The sequence below is a fragment of the Gopherus evgoodei genome, chromosome 8 (assembly GCF_007399415.2).
Source record: "Gopherus evgoodei ecotype Sinaloan lineage chromosome 8, rGopEvg1_v1.p, whole genome shotgun sequence".
NCBI lineage: Eukaryota > Metazoa > Chordata > Testudines > Testudinidae > Gopherus > Gopherus evgoodei.
In genome coordinates, this window is record NC_044329.1 from 37,458,267 (window position 1) to 37,480,364 (window position 22,098).

The 22,098-nt window shown below is 49.8% G+C and overlaps 1 protein-coding gene across 1 annotated transcript; it reads right to left on the reverse strand.

Annotated features, from left to right (window-relative positions):
- Positions 1-6,255: 6,255 nt before the first annotated feature.
- Positions 6,256-20,837, reverse strand: HBEGF (heparin binding EGF like growth factor). The gene is made up of 6 exons (XM_030573190.1): positions 20,554-20,837; positions 19,883-20,056; positions 14,266-14,443; positions 9,036-9,191; positions 8,326-8,419; positions 6,256-7,520 (listed from the first exon to the last, which is right to left on the reverse strand). The coding sequence occupies exons 1-5, from the start codon at positions 20,594-20,596 to the stop codon at positions 8,347-8,349; spliced, it is 624 nt and encodes a 207-aa protein (XP_030429050.1). The 5' UTR covers positions 20,597-20,837; the 3' UTR covers positions 6,256-7,520; positions 8,326-8,346.
- Positions 20,838-22,098: the final 1,261 nt, after the last annotated feature.

Consider the following 22,098-nt stretch of genomic DNA (forward strand, 5'->3'; position numbering starts at 1 on the left):
ACTCCAGCACCCTCGAGAGGGGCACAGCAGCGCTCTCTGACGGCTTTGCTATCAAACACATAGCGAAGTCGGGCTGGCGTCAACATTATGAAGGGTTTAATCGTCGACTTCCTGCAGAACTTCTGCCTTCCCCAGTTATAATACAGCCATGGCACAGTGACACTGACAGAGGGTAGAAGTCTTTGAGCAGCCTAAGGGAGTCAGGGGAATTTCAATGGGATCTGGGCACCTAACTCCCTTAGGGCATGTCTCCACTGCATCTGGTTGCCAGCCTCCCAGCCCAGAGCCATGATCTGATGCTAGTGCTCTAAAAGGGGCTGTGTAGATGGTGTTTTGATGTTGTGGAGCAGGCTTTCATGGCCCCTCAGAATTCAGAGCCTGAGCCCCAGACTGAGGTGCAGCATCTCCGCTGCTATTTTTAAAGCACTAGCATGAGCCCCACTGTCATGAGTCTGTGGGCCTGGGCTGAGCAGCTCACTCCAGATGCCGTGTAGAGCCCTTAGGCTCCTTTGAAACATCTCATCCAAAACTGCTGCTGCCCCCTCGCCAGCACAGAGTGCCCCTCCGCACCCCACCCCCAAGACACACAGATCATGTGTCTGTGTCTCAGCTGTGCCTCATGCGCTAAGAGAGTTAGGAGGAAGGCACTAGAGCACAGAGGACAGTCCAGCCTCTTACACGTGAGACATTGCTGCTCGATTGTGCACCCAAAACAGCACCCAATTTTCTAGGAAAATGCCTGCTTGCCCATCACCCTCACCCAGGCCTGCCTCTATGATTGCACATTGTACTGTTTTGTGCCATATGACAGCATCACCTCTGACTGAAGTCAGGGTACAGGCCGGCTGGTGCCCCACTCAGCTTCCTTAAAACACCATACAGATTTGTCTGAATGAAGGGCACTGGTCAGCTAACAATGCATCTTCCATGCACTGTGATTTCGTATGAGGCAAACCCCGCACACGCCACCAGTGGGCCCAATTCTGAAGTCCTCTACTCCAGTGCTGAGAGCAAGAATGGAGGGAATGGAGGGTAGTGGGCACAAAGATGCTTTAAGCCAAGGAGCTTGGCATAGAGTCCTTATGCCATCTCTGTGCTGGGCGGGGAGCACATCACACAAAAGCAACAGAGAATCAAATGCAAGTCTAAGAATACAGAGTGTTTGGCCATTGTAAGTACCATGAACAGCCCCCAAAACTGGTGAAATGGCTTGCTGTTAGCATAGCTTGGAGGAGACCAGCTCAAGGGATGCTATTATGGTCAAAGGTTCTCAATTCCTGGGCATTATCCCAACATAGATCATGTGTGAGCCATTTTCACCTTTCTGAGTGCACTCTGTGCCCTCCTTACCAAGGTGGACAGTTCTTCTGCTCCCACTTCATGAGGCTCCACCCCTTCTTGGAGTCAGTGGGAATTGACAGGAAAGTCACACTTTTCACTTCTTGTCCCAGTTGGTAAATGGGATTGATCATGATTAATCCAAACACTGACACCTGTCACTAGTGGTAGGCAAAAAGCTTTACTGTGTTATAAAAATATCACTCTGAGTACCACAACATGTACTGTCTAGTGCTTTGAGTCACTGGAAAGTCAATTAGTTGCTTTCTTCTTGCAGCCACTAAGCATTTTCTTTTCTACCAGCCGACAGCGTATGCAGAAGGACGAGGCACTTTCGGAGCAGAAACTAAACCATCCCGCTTCTGACAGATGGCAATTTCCTGCAATATCTTGTACAAACTTTACTGAATTAAGATGATGTATTTTAGGAGCCCACTGTATTAAAAATGAAAAATGTTTATGTATTACTGGGGGATTGTTTGGAACGTCTGGAGGAGGAAGACAGGATTAATGGCATGTCTGGGAGGGGCTGTGCTCTGCAAACAACTATGGATTTGTCTATACTTAAAATGTTGCAGTGACACAGCTGCAGCGCTTCAGTATAGACACTACCTATGCCGATGGGAGAGATTCTCTCATCCGTCTAGATAATCCATCTCCCCAACAGGTGGTAGCTAGGTCAATGGAAGAATTCTTCCTACCACTGTCTACACTGGAGGTGAGGTCATCTTAACTATGTTGCTCAGGGGTGAGGATTATCTCAAGGGTGACTCAGAGACAAAGCTGAGTCAAAGTAACTTTTTAGTGTAGACCAGGCCTATGTTGAACAACGTAGCAGATGCAACTGCTCCTTTGGGCCAGTACATGTGACAGGAGACTTCAACTATCTGACCTACGGCCATAGCCTTTGAAACTTCTTCTGCTGATGACCCATTACGTGAGGCCAGCTCAAAGCCCTCCAAACTTTAGAAAGGATGGACCACACTTTTCCTGGGGGTTCTTGTTTTAGGCAAAAGGAAGTGATGAGCTTGAAACCCCAAGAACACCCTGAGCATGGTTTGAATGACTGCTCAGCTGCCAGAGCCCATGTTGGAATTGGGAGATATCAGGCATACTTGTCACGTGTGTGTAAATTCTTTTATTATTTTAAATGTTTTTTTCTGTATTGGTTTTACGTTAAAAACAAAATATGGGTGCTTAGGAAGAACTGTGTGGTAACATATATTTGGGGCAATTACACTGTATACCATGTCTGAGAAGAAACACAAAGCAGGCCTGCTTCAACCGATTGTCTTTTGTTGGGAATAACATAGTGAAGGCAGGGAACTGTTCATCCTGGAAATACCCAGTCAGGAGGGTGAGAGACGGGGGTCTCCACCCAAGAGAGGTGACCGCTGGGGAGCCAGGAGCCTAGAGTGTGGGGGAAATACAGGTGCAGTTGCCCTGCACTGCTCTCCTCAGAAATTAACAGAAGAACCAGCCAGTTCCGGACAGCAGCTAATGAACTCAGGTGCTGAGGAAATGGTAACTGTGCCCATTAACCATCTGCATCCTATGCCCACAAACACCCTTCCATTAGCTGCTGAACCTCTGAAGGGCTCCCCCTACCACATAATGCCTCTATTTTCCATGTTAAATAACCATTTTGGGGTGTCCTGTGGCCAGGCCCAGGACTATGGCTGCCTGAAGCAGAGTTGTGTGTGCAGCTCTTGGGCTCATGACTCTCCAGCCCACCTAAATCCTCCCTCCAAGTCCACTCATGGTAAAGAAGGAAGAGAGAATGCACAGACACGATTCAGCAGTTCCCCATTGTTCTCAAACCCTCAGTGACTAATTTTGGTGATAGATGCTGTCTTGACAGCTTTGGGGAGTGGAGTTATGCCCCAGACAGGTATATTATGGGCTGGGCAAACTTTCCACCTTCTGCTCCACTGCAGACACAGCCCAACTCTCACTATAGAACTGACAGAGCGGTACATTCATTCCCAAGCCCTAGTCACTTCCATGCTCAGACTGGCAGTAACACAGGGAATTTCTGTGACCACCACCTTCACTTTGCATGGGCTCCAGACAACGATTGCTTCTGGCTGCCATTAACCTGATCTGGGTTTGTCCTTTGTAGAGAAAGGCTCCATAGCCTGTTATTAATCCTTGGAGCCATTCATTATTATTTCCCACCCATAGCAAACATTAACATGCCAGCTGTCTGCAGAAAGACATCCTCTTGGCTACCCAAGTGGCTTCCCAGCCTGCCAAACACGCTGTTCTTGGGGAAGCAAAAGTATAAAGGAGGAAAAGTTAAAAGGAGGTGGCTAAGCTTGGTCAGACAGGAAATCCTAGGGATGACCCTCAGGTATGGTGCTCTGAGTCACTGCAGTGGATGTTAGCAAAGAGTTGGCTAACACAGTGGAAAGGATGAGAGGCAGGAGTGGAGTGCTGCAGGGATCATTACTTCAGTAATACAGGAATGTTAGCCAGAACAAGGGAGGACAATGAGAATGAAAGAACTGGAGAGCAGCCTTCAAACTCCACGCATTACACAAAGTGGAACCTAATGTTCTTTCTTCAAGGAGATATTTGGAGTCCTAGGGAAGGTAGTGGGAGAACATGTAACTGGCAGGCTTCCAACAAAATGGAACAAGTTACTTCTTATATGCTATTCTTCTCTTTCAGTCAAAGTGAGACCTCTCTGCTGGCTTCATTTTCAGATGTAGGGTACGACGCTTGGGTGCTACATGGTGGTACTTAAATCACTGCATAAGCATTTGATTGTGTTACTCATCTAAGGAAGGAATAAACATTATATTGATCCAAAGTCTGGGACTTCACAACCAGTATCAAAATGCCCTGTTAAACTAAGGAATGTCATTAATATCTAAGATCTGGATTTCACATGAAATGTCATTAGAAAGGCATGCCCAGAAAATTTGAGATTCATGGCTTTCCAGTGGTATAGGGCTTTTATTTCTACACCTGACAAGTTTTAAGTTGTTGGGCCTTAACATTATGTCACCTTTTACTACCATTTTACTCCTTTCCCTCCACTTTGCTTGTGACATGATTTTAGTGGATCTTGAGAACCACTAGAGATTGCAATTATTGCTTCATACCCTGCCAAGTTTATAAACGGCATAAACATGTTAGCATTTCATGAGAGATCAGCTGCAAGGATCTCATCTTAAAAGAAGCAGAAAAAGAAAAAACTAGCTGGCAATCAGCACAATGTGATTTTAAGGACTGATACCTCATGCTCTGCCAGAGCTAGACTTTGGTCTGATCAGTGCAAATGCTTTAAAGGACTAGTAAATCTTAGAATCATAGAACTGGAAGGGACCTCAAGAGGTCATCTCATCCAGTTCCCTGCACGCATGGCAGGGGTAAGGATTATCTAGACCATCCCTGACAGGGGTTTGTCTAACCTGCTCTTAAAAATCTCCAATGACAGAGATTCCACAACCTCTAAAGGTAATTTGTTTCAGTGCTTAACCATCTTGACAGTTAGGAAGTTTTTCCTAATGTTCAATCTAAACTGCCCTGGCTGCAGTTTAAACCCATTGCTTCTTGTCCTATCCCCAGAGGTTAAGAACAACAATTTTTCTTCCTCCTTCTTGTAACAACCTTTTAAGTACTTGAAAACTGTTATGTCCCTGCTCACTCTTCTTGTCTCCAGACTAAACAAACCCAATTTTTCAATTTTCCCTCATAGGTCATGTTTTCCAGAACTTTAATCATTTTTGTTGTTCTCTGGACTTTCTCCACATCTTTCCTGAAATGTGGTAACCAGAACTGGACACAATACTCCAATTGGGGCCTAATCAGCAGGGAGTAGAGTGGGAGAATTACTTCTCCTGACTTGCTTACAACACTCCTGCTAATACATTCCAGAATGTTTGCTTTTTTTGCAACAGTGTTACACTGTTGACTCATATTAAGCTTGAGATCCACTAAGACCCCTAGATCCCTTTCTGCAATACTCTTTCCTAGTCAGTAATTTCCCACTTTGCGTGTGTGCCATTCATTGTTCCTTCTTAAGTGGAATACTTTGCATTTGTCCTTATTGAATTTCATCCTATTTACTTCAGACCATTTCTCCAGTTTATCCATATCATTTTTAATTTTAATCCTATCCTCCAAAGCACTTGCAACTCCTCCCAGCTTGGTATCGTCTATAAACTTTAAGTGTACTCTCTACGCCATTATCTAATCATTGATGAAGATATCGAACAGAACTGGACCCAGAACTGATCTCTGCAGTACCCTTGATATGCCCTTCCAGCTTGACTGTGAACCACTGACAACTACTCTCTGGAAACAGTTTTCCATCCAGTTATGCACCCACTTTATAGTAGCTCCATCCATGTTGGATTTCCCTAGTTTGTTTATGAGGTCATGTGAGACAGTATCAAAAGCCTTACTAAAGTCAAAATATATCACATCTACCTCTTTCCTCTATCTACAAGGCTTGTTATCCTGTCAAAGAAAGCTATTAAGTTGGTTTGACATGATTTGTTCTTGACAAATCCATGCTGATTGTTACTTGTCACATTATCATCATCTAAGTGTTTACAAATTGATTGCTTAATTATTTGCTCCATTATCTTTCCAGGTATTGAAGTTAAGCTGACTGGTCTATAATTCCCCCGGTTGTCTTTTATAGACTGGCACTATATTTTCCAGGACTGGAAAACAAAGTTTTGTGCCAAGATGAGCCCTCAAATGTGGAAATGCGTGTGCGGACTCAGGCACTCCAGTCTGAAAATGAGCTTTGGTGTAGTGCAGCCACACAGGCTAGAGAAAAGCCGATTTCCCATGGAAAGACAACCAGCTCTCTCTGCTTTGACACTCCCTGCTACTGTCTATACATCACCTTGCTTTCAGGAGTCTTTCCAGCATAGGGCTCAATGAACAGGAGACAAGTGAGTTTGGGTTATTTTTATTATGATTGTAACATCTGAACCTGTTCTGGAAGCACAGGATGTAACAACATGAGGTTGCTCACTGCAGCCTCTGAAATCTGACACACACAAAAACTCAAACTTGTTCTAACGCGGGAACTTCAGGAAACTCCATGAGGGAAGAGAGCCCATAAGACTTCCTTGGGGTCCTGAAGACCACGTAGAGCCTATCGTGAGATAATTCCCCCCATGTTTGTCTCCTGCACCTTTGGTGTTTGGCCTAGGCTTTGGATTTTGAATCAATCCACCCCTTTTTTCAATTGCAGAGGCTGGAGTAACCACCAGTCAAGTTTTGAACAACAGAAATGTTTGGACAGTATAGGTCAGATTCAGAGGAGCTGCACTCACTTACAACAGGTCTGAGTTTGCCCCATACATACATGTGATTCCTCTCGCCTGCTGTTTCTCAGCAAGAAGGGGACATGCAGAAGTATTGAAATCTGGTTTCTGGCTCATGCTGTCCATATCTTTCCCCTTATAGTGCCACATGAAATATTCATGGAAAATAGTTAGCAAGGACACACTGTTCCAAATCTGTCATATTAAAATTATCTGACTCCTTTTCCAGTCATCATTAAATAATATCAAAGCATTTGTAACAAAGTGTTAATTATTAGACCACTATGTTGCATATTAAAAAGTGAGGGCCAATCCTGCTGTCTGAACTCACGGTAAAGCTCCCATTGATCGCCAGACTACAGGATCAGACCCTAAATAAATACTATGTACAGTATATCTAAAATAAATATATAATTTAACATGAAAAATATCTTGTTAAATAGTTTCCCTCCTCAGCCCCCATCTAATAAAGCCGCAAAGTCAGTCTCCGCGGAGTTGAAGTCTTTCACAGTTAGTTCCTCAGCGTGCATTTGAAGGATCCAAATTCAGGTGTGGTTTTAGTTACTCTTCAGTCCCTAGCAAAGCACTAAAGCGAAGGTCCAGCTTTCCATCCTCAGCAGAAGCCCTTCAGCTGAGACTCCTCAAGGAATTCCACTGTTTATTGGAAACCATCCAGCAGGAAGTCGCCACTCCTGCCACCTTCTTTCATTCCAGCAGATCAGGTTGGCTCATTGAGATGTGTGTTTCAGTGAAGTCATTCCGACACAACCCCCAAAAACACATACTCCCCCTCCACTCCCATTGGTTTTTCAATAGGTCCAATAAACAGAGTCTTAAGTAGCTATGACTGGCTTCTTGGTGGAGGTAGAATCGCTTCACTGCTGAATCCTGAAATACAACACAAGGCTGGGTCATTTAACATCACGGCTTGTGCCTTGTGCAAGGAGATGTGCTTTGTGGTGGGTGCAGATCCTCAAAGAGCACCCCGCACTGACACACTGATTCAGGAAAACACTTAAACTCATACATGAAACTTAGGAACATGCCTAGGTCAAAGGAACTCAAGCACATGCATGAATGATTTCCTGAATCCAGAGTCAGTGTCCCATGCATCTGGATGTGAGTACTCTGAGCTCCAACTGACTTCAATGCAGCCTCTCAGACCTTATAGGATTTGGGATGCAGGTAGGTATTAATAACACGCCTCATCTTCACAGGTACTGATCACCCACAGCTCCCACTGATTCTGTGTGAGTTGTGCCATCAGACCAAACAACCTATATTTACCTTTTGGATAAAGTCTCCCCTGGAATGACACCTACTAATTAGTAATCCCTTCCACGTATTAATTCACCCATGACATTTTCCTAATTTAAAAACCTGGAAGCATGTGTGATATCAGCATTTGGACCAGTGGAGGGGGCATTTCCCCTTCCCAGCACCTGCCCACCACTGAAGTGCAGCTGCTTCTGGGGTGAAACAGCCTCTGATTGCCAGTGCAACACTGGAAGACTACCACTGCACCAGCGGCTGAGGAAGGGAGTGTGGAAGAGTGATGCAGCAATAAGGTAAGGACACGTGGGAGCAAAAGGGAAGGGCTAGCTGCACCTGTCGCTGCCCAGTAGGGCAATGTGCAGTCTTGCAGATGGAAACTGCCCCTGCCATGCCACAATACCCATGCTGGAGGGTTTACCTTGCAGGTCCCCCGATGCCATCAGTGGTTTCCAGTGATGCCCAACTTAATTTTCTCTTCATTTTCTACATCATAAACTCCTCTTTTGTGACATCTGCAAACACAAGCAGACAGACATTCACCAGCCTGCCGCTGCTGCTCTGGTCAGGGTAATGAACCCACCCGCCGCAGCAGGAGCCGCCTGGGGCTGTCACTGTTCTCATCTTGGCCATATGATGCAGTGCCACACCTTCCATCGCAGTCCCTCCCTTGGGGCGACATGCAGGAGGCTGGATAGCTCTGATGTATGGAGAAAGCAAGCAACTGCTTCCCATCAGCTCGCTTCTCCCCCAGCTGGTTTGACACTGCTGGATCTTCCCAGTGCAGAGCTGGGAACAAACCCAGCCCACGGTGAGCATAAAAAGAAAAAAAAAAAACCACCCAAGACAAGGAGGACAGAGAACTGGACAGCAAGGTGGTCCAAGGCTATAAATGTCATCGGCCACTGAGCCAGGGAGACCCCTGCTTCCATACACAGAGGGCTTGAGCCCCAGGGAATACCAGCAGTGGTTTCAGCGGGGACAGTTCACCCAGGTTGGGGTCATTGCTCTGGGTTTAAGAGCAGGCGGGTGTATCCCATGAAGTGTGATCACAAGGAGCCTCCTTCCCTCCCACCCCCGAGTTGCAGGGTAGGTCTTGTGACCAGCGCATGGCAGCCCACTCCCCATTACCTGAGCATCAGCAATGCAGTGATGATGATGAGACACAGAGAGGAGAGCACTACCGCTACGACGGCCAACGCTGTGGTATGGTCATAACTGGTGGAGGGATTTTCCACAGGGAGAGTGAGGCCGTGGCACCGCTCGCCATGGTACCCTGGCTGGCATCTAGTTTGTGGGGGGAGGAAAGAGTTAAAAAGACAGTAGCAATGGGGCACTCTAGGAGCAAAGTTTTGCCCTGGGTATTAATTATCATCTGAACTGTTCTCCAGCCCCTTCCACCCAAGCGTCACGGAACATCTCCATCCCTCTCCTAGCTCTCAGGACACAGCACGGCCTCCTCCTCACCAGTCAGTCTCAGCCCAAGGCCCTGAACCTTCACTCAGTACTTCAATCCTTCAGGCCTGGCATGGCCATTGCTGGCCTTAGCTGCACCCTCTCCAGGGCAGTCATCTCCTCCCAGGGACAGGGACAGTGTCCCTGACAGGTCCCAGTATCACCTATTGCTCTCTACTGTCCTCCCCACATCCAGTACAGCCCAACACCCTGCCCAACCATTTGACATTGCTGCTGGGCACTGGGTTGGCATCTCCCACAGTGAACCAAAGTGGGTACTGGCCCAAGCATCAGGACGGGGTTTCCTAGACTTCCTGGATCCCCAGCAGGATGGATTCAAGCCTTCAGCATGAATATATTGGGCTCTATTCAGCTGGTCACATGGGGGTCTTCCCCATAAGACTTTTGAATCTAAGGGTCTGTGGAGACATTAGCGATCCCATGACATTTTCAGGGACCTTGGTCCAAAGTGCCCTGCTGGCGTGCAGCATGTGTGCTCCATTTAACTACTTTGCTCGTCCCCAGAGCTGGCCACATTTCATGAGTAGAACACTGGAATCATTGAGTGCTATGTAAAATAAAAAAAGTGTCAGAATAGCTGCCTCGTGCATGATGGGCTCCCAGCTCCATCCAGTTCTGTTTGTCTGCCCTGAACCGTACTAGGTCACCTAAACCCTCCAGATCCTGTCACATGCCTTCCAGCGCTCAGAAGCGGGTAAGAGGGGGTGAGATTAGTGGGGAGGCAGGCTGAAGGGGTGGGACCTGGGCATCACTCCACCCTGGACCAAAGTTTTGTCATTGGGGCACGCTTGAGTCATCCCAGCTCCCATTAGATACAGGCTGAGAGGAGGCTGTTAAAATATGAGCTCAGCTAACTATTGTCCACTGCACAGAGATCCTTGAATTCTATTAGCACATCAGGGACTTAGAGCTCAGCACTGGGATAAACGTCTTCAGCTACCATTTTTAGAGCCTGGAAATGCCATTTAAGAAAGCCAAGGACAGGTCTGACCTCACACTTGGTAATGGAGATGAAAGAGGTTTGAATGCCTCCTCTGGGGATATTTCCCACAGACGCACTTCTCAAACGGGAGCAAACCAGCACTCATCACCCATGAGCCACCAGCCTCTCCTCTGGCCAAGTAATTATTCATGTAACAGAAATAAAACCTGCATCAGAGCCAGGAGGCTAATTACCCAAACACCCCTTGGAGTAAGTCAAAGGAGAATCACGTAAACAGCCTAATATACATCACCACCCCCATAGGCCCGGACCCTTGCCAAGGCCCAATCAGAGCTTCTTGCCAAACATGTGGACACATGCCAGACATCAAGATCAAGTGTGCCATGTTTAGATCGAGCGCCATTAAATCCAGCACATGTCATGTGTCAATGTCATAGTCAGCCTTCAATACTCACATTACACCAAAAGCAAAGAAACACAGGAGCTGAAGAACCAGGTCTCCAGCAAACCCTGAGCCCTCTCCAGAACAAAGTGCTGCCAGTGCCCTCATCTAACACCACAGTGTGCTACAGCAACATGTTCTCCCAACAACCACAGCAGGCAAAGGTCGCAGTGAAACGCAAAGCAGCAGCCCTGGATCCACCAAGATGCTGGCTGAGCAAAGCAAGGCTGGAATGCTCACAATCCCTCAGCTTTCTCAGTGGGTGGCTACTGGATACCAGCCACTGCAGCTGAGAACCTCAGACTCCTTTAGATCTTGTTAAAGGCAAGAGCAGTGGTTAGTGAGCCACCTCGGAGCATCTGCTCTCATCAGGGATGGGAGAACTGAGGCAGAAGAGTGCTGCTAGGGAAACTAGCTCATGGGAATGTGGCCTTCTCAACAGTGGAGTCTGCCTCCTGCTGAGGTCTGGATGGGTGAGCCTTAATCCAGCCCTGACTCTTGCCCTCCGGAAACCTCCTTCCACTGTCGCCCTAAGACCTTGTCCCCGCAGGAAGCACTGGTTAAGGAAGAGCATCCCCAGCAAGATCCATCTGGAGTTCAGTCAGGTGCTCTGACTGTCCAGAGAGTCTGTCCCCCTAAGCACCTGCTGCTCTCCTGCAAGAGGTGTCATCGACCTTTGCAGCAGCCCCGATAGTGAGCTGCTTAGGACCCTGACAGCAGAGACTGCTCTGTGCTGGCGGCTGCTGCGAGCATCATGTTTCAGGAGCCAGCTGCTTAGGCTGCATTAGGAATTCCCTCAGCCGCAGCTTCAGGGCAGAGAACACTCAGGGGCTCCTAGGGCAGCACTCACTGATCTCCACAACACCACGCTGCCCCATGTTTCCAATGCCAGAAGGTTGCACACGAGGCGAGCCAGGGCTCTGCGATCTTCAGCAAGTTCTGTGGACAGGCAGCGGTAGCTCAGGGGATGGGTTACAGAGCACCACCAGATCAATGTTCTGTGGAGTCTGACAAGAAATGAGCTGTGAGGTTCAGGCCAGTGTTCACACTGCAACAAACTCTCGTCAGCTTCAGCTTCCCCGACCTGTGCAGTGGGCATGGGTGACTGATACTTCCCTACCTCCTCAGGGTGATAGCAGAGGGAGTCCTTTAATGTCTGAAAGCGCTTTTAGCTCCTCAGAGGATGGCACCCAGAAGAGGCAGAGAATGATTGATTAACAGCAGTGGTTCAGACCAGGGAAGCATCTCCAACACGGGGGTAAACAGAGGAACGGCTCATAATGGAGCAGCTTCAACATCTTCCTGGCAGGCTGCCATGCACAGTGCCCTCAAAGCTGTTGAGTCCACCTCTGGCTGCTTGGAGCTGGGTCAGAGAGAGTCTAAACACCAAATTCTCCTTCTGCTTGCACTACTGCACTGGTGCAACAGACAGGGCTGTCACATTTTAAGAGGTGGATGAAGAGATTTACTTTCCCTTTCCAGTCCCCAAGCTCCAAACTGCTGCAGAAGAAGAGCAGAGCCCTGCATTAGATGGTCTAGGACAAGGAAGCCTTCAAGGGAGCTCTTCAGAGAGAGACCTCTGTGCTGGAGAAGACCATCTACCTCATCTCTATGGTGAGACAATGCCAGACAAGCAGAAGTGACCGTAAACTCTAATGCAGAGGGAGAACTTGCTTGCAGTACTCACAACAAATACATCAGCTTAACCAAGAGAATCAGAGATGAAAGAACCCAGTCACGTCTAACTCCATCTCCCGCTGGCCACTTTAAAAAATCTTCCCTACAGTGTGTTCTCCAGGGCTTTCATTTTCAGCTTCCACTGTTTCCCTTTGAGAAACTATCCATGGCCTAGCGCAGGAGTGGGCAAACTATGGCCCACGGGCCACATCTGGCCCACCAGCTGATTTAATCCAGACCTCGAGCTCCCGCTGGGGAGCAGGGTCTGCGGCTTGCCTCGCTCCCACGCTCCAGCCGGGCAGTGGGGTTGGGGGATGCTCCGTGCGCACGTTCCGCAGCTCCCGGAAGCAGCTGCATGTCCTCCCTCCGGCTCCTACACGTAGAGGCAGCCAGAGGGCTTCCCACACTGCCCCCGCCCCAAGTGCTGCCCCCACAGCTCCCACTGGCCAGGAACTGCGGCCAATGAGAGCTGCAGGGGCAGCGCCTGTGGACTGAGCAACACACAAAACCGCCTGGCCGCAGGTCCACATAAGAGCCAGAGGGGAGACATGCCGCTGCTTCCGGGAGCTGCTTGAGGTAAGTGCTGCCTGGAGCCTGCACCCCGATCTCCCTCCCATGCCCCAACCCCCTGCCCTTATCCCCTTCCTGCACTCCAAATCCCTTGGTCGCAGCCCTCAATCCCTCCTGCACCCCAATTTTGTGAGCATTCATGGCCCACCATACAATTTCCATACGGAGATGTGGCCCTCAGGTCAAAAAGTTTGCTCGCCCCAGCCTAGTAGTTCTCGCTGCTAGACTGTGACAGTCACCGGTGCGTATGCCTGATGCTGAACGAAAGCATTTTTCGGTCTTGTCCTCTGAAGATATTATTCAAGAATAGGTTCGTGGTGTGGAAAGAATACTCCATCACTCTGCCAATGTCACAGTCTCTCAGGGCCAAGTGGATCCCTACAGCTTCCCCATTCTCTGCGACTCTACCTCTACCCCGTCCCCAGCCATCACCAGAACTGCTATCTGCACAACACACGATGGGACACATTAATTAGATGTGCCCATGAAGCTAGGTACAGCCTTGTTCAGGAGCTGCCACCCAATTCAAATGCCTCTGTTGCTGGGTGCCCAGTTTGAGACGTCTATGGTTAGATTTTCAGGAGAGCTCAGCGGCCTGCTCCCAGGGCCTGATCTTTAGAGGTGCAGAACATCCCAGCTCCTACTGATCTCAGCTGGAGTTGGGGGGATCCAGCACTCCTGAAACTCAGGCTACAGGCTCTTGAGTCTGGGTTCCTAAAGTGAGTGCCCACTTCTGAAGGTATGACCGGAAAGGGCTACCAAGTGCCCTGCAATAGACAAACATGCCACAAAGAGAAGTTGTGTCATATTGACTTCCTGAAGGCTCAACTCCACGCTCACTCAGGGCCCACAGAGATTCATGTGGCATCCCTGGATTCAGAACACTGAGGAATTTAACCGAAGGCTGATGTGTGTGATAGAGGAACACACATCTGGACCTGTGCCTTTAACAAGACCCAATGGAGTACAGGGTTGATCACAGGGTGCCAAAGCGATGCAAAAACCCAAGCAGCACATGAAAACAGAATAGTATCCTCACACAGTGAGAGTATGTGGAGCCCTGCAAATCCGCGGATGTATTGTTCACCATGTTCGCAGATCGCGGATCGGATGTGGATCCAAATTTTGTAACTGCACAGGGCTCTACAAGTATGCACTAAAAATATCTCCTACACTCTTCCTGTCTGTGGTTTAGAGAATTCAAGGAACAATGACTAAGGTTTCCCTACGTCAGAAATATGCCAATAACTTACATGCAGGATGGAACTTTCAGTTCACTGATGTATTTGCATTCTCCATGAATGCAGAAGTCCTTGTACTTTCGCAGACATGGGTCTCTCTTCTTCCCCTTGCCTTTGCCCTTCCTCCTTTTCTTCCCTTTCCCTTCTTTTTTTGGAGTAACCAAACCTTCTGGCTTGGACAAGAAGGCAACTGGAAGACAATTTTAAAAGAACACAAGTCAACTCAACTGTATCCGGCACAGCATTTTGTCAGGCATCTGCCTCAGCTCTAGCATCACTGACAGACTATAGGCCCCCAGCCAGAGGTTTCACCATTTTTGCAGATTTCAACAAATATCAGAGCATTTCTGGTTCATAAAGATGCTAAAGGAAAGAAGGGAACAAGTCAGTGCAGATTCAGAGAGAAAAACAGGACAGTACATACCTCATGTGTTACTATTATATACGTTGGTTTCCACTGACCACGGAAGATTAGGAATTGAGTCTTTATCTACCCTTTATTTCTCTGATCAGTCTAGTCTTTTGTAAGAGGTTATTCATTGCCCTAATCAGGCTGATTTTCCTCTGGTTACAATGATGGCTTGCACATACGACACATGCACTATTACAGGGCACTGGCAGGTCAGTTCAGGCCTCAAATTTAGGTTTTCTGAAAACAAGCTGATGTAAACAGACATAGTCCCATGAAATCTGTCATTTTTTAATTTCAGTGGAAACAATTTTTAAAGTCAAACAATGCCTCCCCCAGCTGTGCCTGCAAATTGCTCTGATGACAGGCAAAGTGCCAGGTGTTGAGCACCGTTAATTCTGAGGGACTTCAGTGGGAGCATACAGCACTCTAGCATGCCTCACTGGCTCAGGAACAACCTTGAGAAACCTGAAGAACTCTTACGCTCTATGGTGGTGTCAGTGACACAGCTAAGGAATCATCAGTTTGGGCCACTACCACTCTGCATCTAAACATCACACTGCAACATGATGTCAACTTTCAAGCCTTGAAAGCTGACATGTCATAAGCTACTGTGTGTCCACCCATGCTCCCCCTTACCCCCCAAACACACACACCAGGCCTGGAGGAAATGGTATTCCTCACTGAAACTGGGACAGCCCCCAGACAACACCTGACATGTGGCAACCATGAGTCAACAGTGTGATGCAGTTGCAAAAAAGACTATCATCATTTTGGAGTGTATTAATAGCAATGTCGTATGTAAGAAAAGGGAGAGAACTGTCCCACTCTACTCAGCACTGGTGAGGCCTCAGCTGGAGTACTGTGTCCAGTTCGGGGCACCACACTTTAGGAGAGATGTGAACAAATTGGAGAGAGTTCAGAGGACAGCAACAAAAATGAGACAAGGTTTAGAAAACCTGATCTGTGAGGAAAGGTTAGAGAAACTGGGCATGTTTAGTGTTGAGAAAAGAAGATTGGGGGGGGCCTGAATACAATCTTTAGATATGTTCAGGGCTCTCTAAAGATGACTGGGATCAATTGTTCTCCACATTCACTGAAGATAGGATAAGAAGTAATGGGCTTAATCTGCAGCAAGGGAGATTCAGGTTAGATATTAGGAAAAGTTTTCTAATTCTAAGGATAGTGAAGCTCTGGAGCAGGTTACCAAGGGACATTGTGGAATCCCCATTGCTGGAGGTTTTTAAGAACAGACTGGGCAAATGCTGGTCAGGATGGTCTAGGTTTCCTTGGTCCTGACTCAGCGCAAGGGCTGGGCTAGATGACTTCTCGAGGTCCCCACCAGCCCCACATTTCTATGATTAAGAGCTAGGTTCCAATATCCTCCTCGCTTGGAGTAAGGCCTGAATCCTACAGCACCCTTTGGTGGGCAGCAGAATTTGGCCTCCAAGTACCAAACAGTGTGGGGGGCCTGGCAATACCGGCAGGTTCAGACTCCACCAGGGCCAGAGAAATAAAAAAGGAGCCGCCCGCAATATTGCAGGAGCTTTGCAAGCTCTCAATTCACAAAGAACCACAAAGACAACAAACCACACAGGAACTGCGTGTGTCCGATGGGAGCCCTGCTGGCTTATCTCCCTGCCGCAGGCACTGTGACCCGCAGGGCAGAGGGTTGCTATCGCAGGGAAAGGGGAAGGACATTCAGAACCGCACTTCTCCCTGCTTGCCTCCCAGGCCCTTGTGCCTCTATCGCAGAGGTGGGCAAACTACGGCCTGCGGGACAGTCCTGCCTGGCCCCCAAGCTCCGAGCCTGGCAGGCTAGCCCTATGCCCCTTCCCTGCTGTTCCCCCTGCCCTGTAGCCACAGGGCTGAGGGGTTAGATAAGGGGCAGGGAGCAGGGGTAGTTGGGTGGGGTGGAGGTTCTGGGTGGTGGTGGTCAGGGGATGGGGAACAGGGGGCGGTTGGATAGGGCAGAGGTTCGGGGGGGGCAGGGAACGGGGGAATTAGACAGCGAGTGGGGTCCCAGGGGGTGGTTAGGGGCAGGGGTCCCAGGAGGGGGGCGGTCAGGGGATAAGGAACGGGGGGGTTGGATGGGTGTGGGGTTCTGAGGGGGGCAGTCAGGGGGAAGGAAGTTGGAGGGGTCGGATGGGGGCAGGGGCCAGGCTGTTTGGGGAGGTACAGCCTTCCCTATCCGGCCCTCCATACAGTTTTGCACCCCAATGTGGCCTTCGGGCCAAAAAGTTTTCCCACCCCTGCTCTATCCCCTTGTCCTCAGTTCAGAGAGGAAGGGAACTCTGCAGGTGCAGGACACAGCCATTTGAGGGAAGCCATCTCACAGGCCTATCATTCTACTCTGGCCAACAGGGGTCAGCGGCTGGCTCACAGGCACAAGAAGTAGGAAGGGTGCTGGGTAAGACAAGAGCAGGAAACTTTAGCACAGACCTCTGCATGCAGAGAGCATGTTCCAGACTGACCAGTGCCTCAAGATAACTCAGGGACATCTCCTTTCTGCAGGACACGGCTGACACAACAGCTAGAGGCATCAGGAGTGATGGGGTTTGAGGGTGGGGCTCCCAGGCCAGAGAAGAACTGATGACCCCTTAGTGTCTCAACCCATCCACGCTGGCCACCCTTCATTAAATATTTTCACAATCCACTTATTTTGCTATAAAGCAAGGGTAGCAATGATCAACCTATGTGATTCATCCGTGTGTGTACTTCAAGAGGCTGACAGAGAACACTGACTGCAGAGGGCAAGGGTGTGAGGAGGAGCCAGATCTTCTCTGCTTTAGACTTTAATAAAATTTTACCCTTGCAATCACTATGACTGCTCCCCATGACCCTCCCCCCCAGGGGTGCAACCCCCCCCCCCGACTGAGAAGCACTGCCCTAGAGAGCGTGGAGGAGGCAAGAACAGGAGACTACCACTCCCCAAAGTACTAGGATCACATCCAAGCATCCCACTTTGGGTGACCAGCCAGCAAGTGTGAAAATTTGGGACAGGAGGTGGGGGGGTAAAAGGAGCCTATATAAGAAAAAGACCCAAAAATAAGACTGTCCCTATAAAATCTGGGCATTTGGTCACCCTAATCCCACGGTCACCCTAATCCCACTCCCATCTGATCCTCTTCTCAAACCTGACACATCAGAGGCCTGTCAGCTAACTCACACTAGAGTGTGACACCTCTTGCCCTTCCAAACGCTCACTTCTGGCATTTGAAAAGAAGAAATGCACCCATCCCAAGAAGAACAGAAAGATGCGGAGAAATGGAGAGGAGAGGGTGGCCCAAGGAGTATGGGTGTGAGGTGGGGAGAACTGTGACAGCTAATGGTGGGAAGAGACAGGAAAGGAGGAGAGTGAGGAAAAGTTTGTGGTGAGGACAGACAGGGAGAGAGGATGAGTCTCCCCAGACTCCACCCCTGTGGTGCAACAGATCAGCCTGGTTTTGCAAAGCTGATGGGCACACAGTCACAGATGGAGAGGAACCATGACAAGCCTAGAGAGGAAACAAAAATGAGGAAAAGCCAAAGAGTGTAATAGGCAGACAGTGTGCATGCACGCAATCTGAGTGACATCAGTGGTGTTACACTGGTAACGCCAGGTCTGAATTTGTCCCCGTGTCAAATCCTGGTCACAACCAAGCTAACGCCAGCACTTTGCCCAAAGAATGTTAGAGAAACCAGACATAAATGGACAGGCACAGCAGGGTGAAGGTGGACTCAGATGCCCCCAGCTCAGTGACTAACCCCTGGCTGGTATGAGGAGTTGCAGTGTGTGGGCGGTGGGATGTGACTCACGGGTGGTGACCACTCCAGATAGGGATGGCATGCCATCTCAACTGGATGGATCTGGGGAGCGTCCCAGATGATGTAATACAGAGAGCTCAACCTTTCTGTAGGCTTTTGGGGACCATCCTATAGAAGCGAACAGGGAATCCCATATCTTTTATAGATTTCTACACAGAGGTGCAAAACACCTATGGAACGATCTCCTTCGCTATTGAATGACATGGGGTTTTAAAGCCATTTCCACAGAGCTCTCTCAGTGCCCTCACTAATCTAGACTGGACTTTTTCCTAAAAGATCTGCTCTAGGCATTATTTTAGGGCAGTTCTCTGGGCTGTGGCTGATCGTAATGGTCCCTTCTGGCCTAGGAATCTATGAATCTATTCCGTTCTATAGGACTTTCCCACAAGAGAGGGCATTACTTCAACAACTGAACAGTTACAGGACCCCTTAGCTACCGAGTCTCCCTCTCCTCCACCTTTGGAGAAGGTTGTGCATTAAACATGCCATGAATGACAAAACTGCATGCTGGACCTGGGAAGAATCCCCAGGGACTGGGGGGTAACAGGGATGAAGCACTGGGGATTTGGGTGTTACAGGGAATGCAGCACTGGGTCTCGGCAGGGGCACTGGGGACTCCAGGATAACCGAGAAGGCAAAGAGCACAGACAAGGAACTACTAAAAACAACTGAAGCGACACAAAGCAAATAAGGCAGGAATTTCCGTGGGAACATTCTGGTCTGGCTTCCCCTCCCTCGTTGGATTCCTGCTGTCAGGGCTCTGCACACATCAATCAACAACAGAACTGCCCCCTCAGCTCTGGGGCTTACCCCACTCTTGGCCTCTCCCAGGGACACTCCTTGCCTTTCAGTGCCCAAGAGAAACTAACCCCCGAGTCAACCCCGCACTAGTTAGAAAAGTTTCTCCCTATCACACCATGCTCCTCCTCGCCCCCACAAGCAGCCCCAGGAATAACCTCTCAAGCCAGGCCACCATGTAAGTACCCCCTTAACACCATGCCAGCTCAGCAAAGCACGTGGTTAGCTTTAAGCATGCTCCCTGGAAGCCAATGGGCCATGCTTAAAGTTAAGCACCTGCTTATGTATATTGCTGCATCTGACTCACTCGCCTCCTTCCCCCTCTCCGCCATGGTGTCACACAGAAGATGCAACCTGTGACACTCCCGAGTGGGGAAAGGGTTCCCTGGCACCGGTCACTTCCTCCCTTACCCAGGAGATACCAGCGCTGCCAGAGTTAAATCGATTTCCCTTCAGCAGCCCGCTGCGTTGTTCCTGAGCTGGGCTCGAACCCCACACTCTGGATCCGAGCACCCAGCCTCTGGGCAGCCCCAGATCGGGACCCGCGGGCTCCCCACCTCCGCAGGGAAGGCCACCTGGCGCTGCCCGTCCCCAGCGCGCCCAGCACACACGCACCTCTCGGAAGCTCCAGGAAATAATCCCCCGACGAGATCCCCCCGCCGTCCGGGTCGCGCTCCTCCTCCAGCTCGCTCCGGAGCAGCCGCGCGATGGACCTGCCGCCGCTCGCGTCGTGGAAGCCCGGGCCCCGCAGCACTTCCAGCCCGGCTCCGGGCGCCGCCACGGAACACCCTGCGGGACAGAGAGCAGCGTTCCTGAGAGTACAGCGCCGGGCACCGCATCGCACTTGCCGGGCGCTCTCCATACGGCAGCCCCGGGGCCAGGTACCGTTTTTACAGTCACCGGGCCGGGCCGGGCCGGGCCGGGCCGCCCCGGATGAATGAAGCTCCGCGCCCCGACACGGGGGGCTAGGAACGGCTCCCGGAGGCACAGCAGGGCCCGGCTTGCCGGGGTGAAGCACTAGGGAGGGGGCTCCTGCAGGGAGGCCAAGGCGAGGGGCTCCCCCGCCAGAGGGAGCCCGGCCCGCTGTGCAAGCGCGGCCTCCAGCACCTGGACACTGGGCGCGTGGGCAGAGAGGTCCGGGCTGCCCGGCGGGCTCGGCCGCGGCGCGCTCTGCTGCGGTGCCAGCGCACGGGCCATTCGGGGGCGGGGCAAGGAACAAACTTTGCCCGCAGCCGCTCGCGCTCCCCTGCGGGACGGCGCTGCGTGCAGCTCGCCCCGCTCCTCACCTGCGGCCAGAAGGACGCTGACAGCCACGAGCAGCCGCTTCATGTCGCTCCCGAACTGGCCGCTTCTACGCGCTGGTCGTGCCCGCAGCGCTCTGGGCTCAGCTCTGCGATCGCCCCGCTGCCTCCCACGGCACCCCGCCGAGCTGTGCCGCCTCGCGTTAGACGCCGCTGGGGTCCCTCGGTTCTGCCAGGAGGCTTGCTCTGTCCGACCTCCCCAGCGCACACGTGCCCAGCTCTCAACAGGCGCCCTCTCTCTCTCCCGCCCCAGGCTGTGCCAGCACCAGGGGTAGAGGCTGGAGGGTGGGGCCATGCTGGTGTGTACGCCACGCCCTCTAAGGGCGGGGGTTGGCGTGAATGCTCTGGGGGCTGAGTGGGAGGGGGATTCCCTCGGTCAAGCTGGTGCTTGGTGACTCAGGCCCTTTACTTTGGGGTGAGACAGCCAGGTTTCTCAGAGGTGGGGGCAATCTGCAAGTCAACTGTAAAAATATAACTTGGCAGGCTAAGAAAGAATTTGAAGAGCAACTAGTAAAAGACTCAAAAACTCTCTGCAAAAAACTTTTTTAGTGCCTCAGAAGTAGGAAGCCTGCCAAACAATCAGTGGGGCCACTGGAGATCAGGTTGCTAAAGGAACACTCAAGAAATGTCATTGCAGAGAAAATAAATTAATTCTTTTGCAGGGGTCTTCACTGCAGAGGATGTGAAGGAGATTCTCACACCTGAGCCATTTTTTTTTATGACACATCTGAGGAACTGTCCCAGATTGAGGTGTCAATAGAGGAGGTTATGGAACAAATTGATGACTAGTGATTGGTCACCAGGACCAGTTGGTATTCTGAAAGAACTCAAATATAAAATTGCTGAAATACTAACTGCGGTAATGTACCAGATGACTGGAGGATAGCCAATGTGACACCAAATTTAAAACAAGGCACCAGAAGTGATCATAGCAATTACAGGCTAGTAAGCCTAACTTCAGTACCAGGCAAATTGATTGAAACTATAGTAAAGAACAGAATTATCAGGCACATAGATGAACACTCTACATTGGGGAACAGTTAACTCAGTTTTTGTAAAGGGAAATCATGCCTCACCAAGCTATTAGAATTTTTTGAGTGGCCCAACAAAAATGTGGACAAGGATCAGCCAAAGGATATAGTGTACTTGGACTTTCAGGAAGCCTTTACAAGGCTCTTTAGCAAAGTAAGCATTCATGGGATAAGAGGGAAGGTCTTCTCATGGATCAGTAACTGGTTAAAAGTCAGGAAACAACGGCTCTGAATAAATGGTCAGTTTTTATAATGGGAGAGAGGTAAATAGCAGTGTCCACCAGTGATCTATACGGGGGCCAGTGCTGTTCAACATATTCATACATGATTTTGAAAAAGGGTAAACAATGAGGTGGCAAAATTTGCAGATGATACAAAATTATGGAAGCTAGGACCAAAGCAGACTGCAAGGAGCTACAAAGGGAATCTCACAAAACTGGGAGACAGGGCAACAAAATGGCAGATGAAATAGTGTTGATAAATGCAAAGTAATACACAT